The 6,000-nt window shown below is 47.4% G+C and overlaps 1 protein-coding gene across 5 annotated transcripts in view; it reads left to right on the plus strand.

Annotated features, from left to right (window-relative positions):
* The window catches only part of YEATS2 (YEATS domain containing 2), a 112,099-nt gene extending 107,920 nt beyond the window's left edge, over positions 1 to 4,179 (plus strand). For 4 of the 5 annotated variants that reach the window (XM_032171729.2, XM_032171730.2, XM_058426796.1 and 1 more), the window contains exons 29-31: positions 316 to 390; positions 1,372 to 1,445; positions 2,750 to 4,179. In XM_032171729.2, coding sequence (XP_032027620.1) covers positions 316 to 390; positions 1,372 to 1,445; positions 2,750 to 2,858 — 258 coding nt within the window. In that variant the 3' untranslated portion in view covers positions 2,859 to 4,179. Of the gene's footprint in view, positions 1 to 315; positions 391 to 1,371; positions 1,446 to 2,518 lie in introns of all 5 variants that reach the window. The other variant, XM_032171731.2, reaches the window with a different exon arrangement.
* Positions 4,180 to 6,000: the final 1,821 nt, after the last annotated feature.

Genomic DNA, 6,000 nt, shown 5'->3' on the forward strand with positions numbered 1-6,000 from the left:
TCCAGACCTTCCAGAGTGTTGATCGCTTATCAGAACTCATGGCAGATCCCAACCATGTTCTCCCACGGAGATTTGAGAGTTAAAATAGGATTATAGTCACATTTCAAAAATTAACCAGAAATGTGGAAAAACAAGATAACATATTCTTCTAGATGTCGTATTCCGTGTTCCTTTCCCGTGAATTTTGCCCAGCATGTTTGCAGAGTCCTTCTTCCAACCAGGCATCTCTTTGTGTGTCAGAGAGGTACGCTTGTTTGGCGAGAGGCTGTTTCTAAAGCAGCGATACAAACAAACGGCTTTCTTCTGCTTTTGCAGATTGGGATCACTCTGCAGCCCGTGGCGCTCCACAGGAACGTGTATGCGTCCGTGGTGGAGGACATGATCCTGAAGGTGGGTGCCTGCAGGGGCCGCCAGCCAGGAAGGATGGCTGCATCCCAGGCGGTTTGCAGTAAGGGGCAAGGACAGAAAAGGAACAAAGATAACAGGCTTTAAAATTTCTCATCTTATTTGGGCTTAAGTTCTCTCTTTTTTTTTTTCTTCTGATTTTTAAATGGACTAAGTTATGTTTCCTCTGAGTCATGTGGTTTCAGGTGCCTCCTAAGACATATTCTGGGGGTGGTGGTCAGTGCGCTCGTTGGTTTAGGAGGTGGCAGAGACAAAGCCTATGGTTTTCTGTACATGTCACGGCAGCAAACAGCCCCAACTGTCCTGACCCTGGCAAGGGGACGAAAATGCTGCAGCCTCCTTCCCCAGCCTGATCCTAGCTCAGCAGTTCCTTTCCTCATGGATCCTCTCCAAGAATAGGGATACCTCCATAACAACTGCTTTCCTTAAGTACAATGTCTAGGGCTGGGTGCGGTGGCTCGTGCCTGTAATCTCAGCGCTTTGAGAGGCCGAGGCAGGCGATCACTTGTGATCAGGAGTTCGAGACCAGCTTGGCCAACATGGTGAAACCCCATCTCTACTAAAAATAAAAAATTAGCCGGGCTTGGTGGCACTCGCCTAGTAATCCCAGCTACTTGGGAGGCTGAGGCAGGAGAATCGCTTGAACCCGGGAGGTGGAGGTTGCACTGAGCCAAGATCACGCCATTGCACTCCAGCCTGAGGAACAGAGTGAGACTCCATCTCAAAATAAATAAATAAATAGAATAATGTCTGATTAATGAAAATCACTCCAATTCATAATTTCTCACAATCATGGCCTTTATCATTATGGTCTATTATTGAGACCTTTAATTTTTTCTTAAGGACTTTTTAATCCCTAGTTGAAATTGTTTCAAACATTTGGGGTAAGGGATGGGGTTAAATGCGTCCCTTCTTGCCAGCAAGCAGATGGTCATTTGAATAATAACAGCATCTTCCGTTGTGTAGGCTACAGAACAGCTGGTGAATGATATCCTGAGACAGGCTTTGGCAGTTGGATACCAGACAGCTTCTCACAACAGGTATTACTATCTCTGCAGTCTGTGGTGTGAGGCTTACACCTCTTTCCTAACAGTTGAATTGCCCACGAAGGTGTTTTATACTTACAGCAGTCCAGTAGGAGATGGAGTGAGTGCTTAGGACACTCTTAGAGCCAGATGAGCTCAAGGGTCTGCTCTGTCATTTTTAGAGAACCTCATGGTTGTGAAAGCTCACTCAGCTTTGCTCAGAGGTCTATATCTTCCTCATTACTTCACAGACACCTAGGACTCTGTTTTATTACAGGGTTGAATAAATATTAGCTTTGCAATTAAAGATAACAGTGTCCATTACATGTCAGACATGAGGGCCAAGCGTTGTATATATTACCTAATTTGTTTTTCATTGCAGAACTATTACTCCCTTTTTAAAAATCAGGAAACTGGGCTTTGAAAGGTAATCTTACGCAGCTTTCCCAGCAAATACGGTGTAGACTTGGACTTCTGACTCAGGTCTCATTGGCTCTGAGGCCCCCGGGCTCGCCATTGCTCTTTGCTGACTCACATTGTCTTTGATTGAGACAGTGAGTTTCAGTCTTTTCCTAGGCCCTGAAAGGATGGTAGATAGGCCACGTCTGCTTTTCTTTCAGAGGAAACAAATATTATTTTATTGCATTATGCTAAAGGCTGTCACAGATTTATAAAATTGTAGCAAAGTGCCTGAGGACGTGAAGGGCCTAAATCAGAGGAATATTACATGAAACTTCACAGGAATATATCAGACGACATAGACATCTTTAGAGAAAAGGAAGGGGAACCAAGAGTTCTGGTCCTGCTGCCCACTGTCCTGCTTGGACCCACAAGTGAGCCAGGGGCCTCCTGTGGCCCCTGCTCACCTCTGTGCTCCCTGTTCTGGAGGGGTAGAGTGACTTGGGTGCTTTTGATGAAACGATTAACATCACGCCTGGCCTGGCGTGGCTCCATCTCCCATCTTTCCAGGAGGTGGGAAATAAGGTCCCAGAGTTTTGTGGTGCTTTGACTGAGCTTTCGGTCTGCTGAGACTCACAAATGTGTCCTTCCGTTCTGCCATCCGCTTTGTTTTCTTTCTCTTTTCTCAGTTCTCAGCATCTTTTCTCCTAATCATTCAACCAACTTGTTGACATCCTTCTCATGCCTGTGACTAGGAAGGCAGTCCCCACCCCAGAGTGGCCCTAAGCTATGTCTGTGGCTCAGGAGCCCTCTCCATGGGGCCTCTGCCTGGGATGGCCCCTGTGGTGAGTTAAGTGAATACATGAGGAGATATACGTGAGAGAATTCCACCTGGTAACACCCTTTGTTTTTTGGACCAGGATTCCCAAAGAAATTACAGTGAGTAATATTCACCAGGCCATTTGCAACATTCCTTTTCTGGACTTCCTCACAAACAAACACATGGGAATATTAAATGAGGACCAGTGAGCGGAGTGAGGTGCCCTGGAGAAGCGGGCTTTGAAGGCTCAGCGACACTGTAACTGAGGACCCTGCTTGCTCGGGAAGGAGGTGGTTTCCAGTGCGCCTCGGGATGTCATGGCTACCCAACCTTTGCTGCTGCCTGTTCCCGCGTGTCACCAGCACGCTCCACTCCAGATGAAATCCTCCTAGGACAGGAGTTTGTTTCCTGAGTGTGGAGTGAGGCTGCCAGTGGATCCGTGCCTTGTCGGCCAGCGTTTCTGCAGTCTTTGTAAAGGCCCCATGAGAGCGGGCCTCAGGCCCTTCTCCCTGGCTATGCGCGAGGGGGCTCCTTGGGCCCGCCTTCCCAGGAGGTAGAAAATGAGTGGCAGGCTAGAGATGTCACCCATTTTGTGGGCTGGAGTTACCGGTAGCTCCAGCAGTTACCCTGAAGAGAGATTGGGCTTCAGCCTTCAGCAGGTGGTTCTCTCCCATGCCTGGCCTTGGTGTGGAGGGGCTGTACTCTGAGCCCAAGTGAGTCAGCTATAGGAGGAGGCCATACCTAGAGCAAAGAACCACGAAGGCCTGAGACACGGCAGACTGAGCAGAATTCCTTTTTTGAGCACAGGAGCATTACTAGAACCATTGTCAAAGCAGTGGCAAGGGACAGAGCAGTTCCAACGGGAGTCAGGAAGAGGTTTGATTATAACCAAGAAAACTCACTATGCTAGGAATAGACAGCGTGCACCAGTCCCAGACACTTGGCAGAAGCGTAGCAGCGTTACATGTGTGTGCGAAGCAGATCACAGGCTCCACGCCATCTGCATGGTCTGCAGGAGCTTCTGCTGCTGACCCCATGCTGCGTGGCCAGTGGGGAGCAGCGCTCAGCAGCCTCTTCTGGGGTCGTCTGTCCTATCTGTGGATTGTGTATCCTCTTCTCTGTTAAGGAGTTTTTCCCAAGAAGAAAAGCATTTAAAAGAAATACCAGTGAGTGCCTTAAAGTTGGAGAAGTAACTGCCCATGCCCAGAAGTAAGGATGCCAGTGCCCAGAAGCAGTGAGATGAGGCTGTGTCCACAATCAGAGGCCCCCTCGATGGGAGGGAGCAGCAGAAGACCCCTCGATGGGAGGGAGCGGCAGGCAGAAGAAGGTGGCGCCGCCAGGCGCCCCATCTCAGAGTTCCTAACACGGCCTGTGTGGAAGGCAGAACAAAGAACGCATGCTCAGTCAGAAATCTCTTCCTATTCTGCTCCAGGAAAATCGGAAACCTGTGAGTCAGAGTCAGAGAAACTTACCCAAGCAACATAATTCCTGTTTTCATGGGTCCTGTACATGTTTGAGTCAGGAAGATAAGGCAGGGAGTGACTAAATAAACTCTGCCTTTTAAATTGAGCATCTGGGCCAGGCACAGTGGCTCATGCCTGTAATCCCAGCACTCTGGGAGGTCGAGGTGGGTGGGTCACCTGAGGTCAGGAGTTTGAGACCAGCCCGACCAACATGATGAAACCCCATCTCTACTAAAAATACAAAAAATTAGCCAGGCATGGTGGTATGTGCCTGTAATTCCAGCTACTTGGGAGGCTGAGGCAGGAGAATCACTTGAACCCAGGAGGTGGAGGTTGCAGTGAGCCAAGATCATACCACTACACTCCAGCCCTGGTGATAGAGGAGACCCCGTCTCAAAAATTGATTGATTAATTCAGCATCTGAGGGCTGCAAGTGCAGAAGGAATCTATTCTCAGTAGGGCATAGGGCATGCACTGGCTTAACAGTTTAGTATATAAGCCTCGAATAGTCTATATGTGAACTGCTATAAGCAAGGTTGATAGGGAAGTGGATAGATTGCTTCAGCAAAGTGAACTGTGAGATCTCCAGGACAGAGAGAGAAAGATCTGATCCAGATGAGAACAGATTTTGTTATTGCAGGTATGACAGCCTAAAGAAATTATCTTTTTGCAAAAGAAATGTTAAATGATTTAGCAGTCTTCACATGTGTTAATGTTTCAAACGTGTATCATAATGTGTATAATTGTGTAACAAAATTGTCTACAATAAATCTTTTGGTATTTGTGGTGGGTGTTTCTGAGTTTGAAGCACTGTACTCAGGCAGCGTTCTCCTTGCACTGGGATGAGGTGATGGTGTAGATTCTTATTGGTATGTTTAAATTAATTCCTCTACTTGCCAAAAAAAAAAAATGTTGCAACCATACAAGATAAAGGATTACAGTTACATAAAAGTCTAAAAAAAATTTGGAAATGGACATAATTATTTCTGACAGCTTGGGGCAGAAGAAAACTGCATAAATGAGTTCAGCGCTTCCTTAAAGCCAAGGCAAAGAGAGAATCAGCTCCTGGTGTCTAACAAAGAAACATACTGGGTTATCTGGCAGAGTAAAATTGGACTGTGTTGAGGACTGAAAGAAGTCGCTCCTGTGACATGGTCCTTATGCTGTGACCATCTGCTAGCATATGGATCAGAAATAGTGAAAAATCCAAAAACGTAAGAGCTGAAAGATTTTGAAAGCTTTGGTTCTTCAAAGGCATTATGATACAGTCCAAGTATGTAACTTTCTGGGGACCAGACTTTGCTGAGAGTCAGAATGGAGAGTTGAAGAGTCTGGTGGCTAAGAGGGGTGTGCCTAGGCTTGCCTTCATAAATGCTCATTGTCCCAGCCAAGGTTTTGGCAGGAGCCAGAGCAGGCTCAGATCAGTGTCACAGGCAGTACCTTACATGACTTGGACTCCAAGTTATTGATTGAAGGAGCCCTGTGTGAACGGGGCCAACAGAGCTGGCTTTGGGGCTTCATCTTGACCCTGTTCAAAGGGGGAGGTTCTTCCATCTGTCTGGGTGGGCTGCAGGGCCTAGCTTTTCCAAAAGCTGCTTTTGGGAACGTGGCCTGAGTCCTGGAGTTCTATACCATGGAGCACAGAGAGGCGAGACCTTGATCTAAATGCCTGCAAACCCCCTCGACTTGCGGAAGGACCTTTAGGACTTTCCACCTGCAGAGCGTCATAGTGCAGCCCGTGGCTGCTTGAGGCAGCTCCCGCAATGGCAGCTTGGATTGTGAAATAATTAAAGGTAACATTTTCTTTTATCTGGAATTTGCTAACAGGTTGAACCGCATTTTATTTATTTAGAGACAGAGTCTGGGCCGGGCACAGTGGCTCACGCCT

The sequence above is a fragment of the Hylobates moloch genome, unplaced genomic scaffold (genome assembly GCF_009828535.3).
Source record: "Hylobates moloch isolate HMO894 unplaced genomic scaffold, HMol_V3 SCAFFOLD_13, whole genome shotgun sequence".
NCBI classification, from domain to species: Eukaryota; Metazoa; Chordata; class Mammalia; order Primates; family Hylobatidae; genus Hylobates; species Hylobates moloch.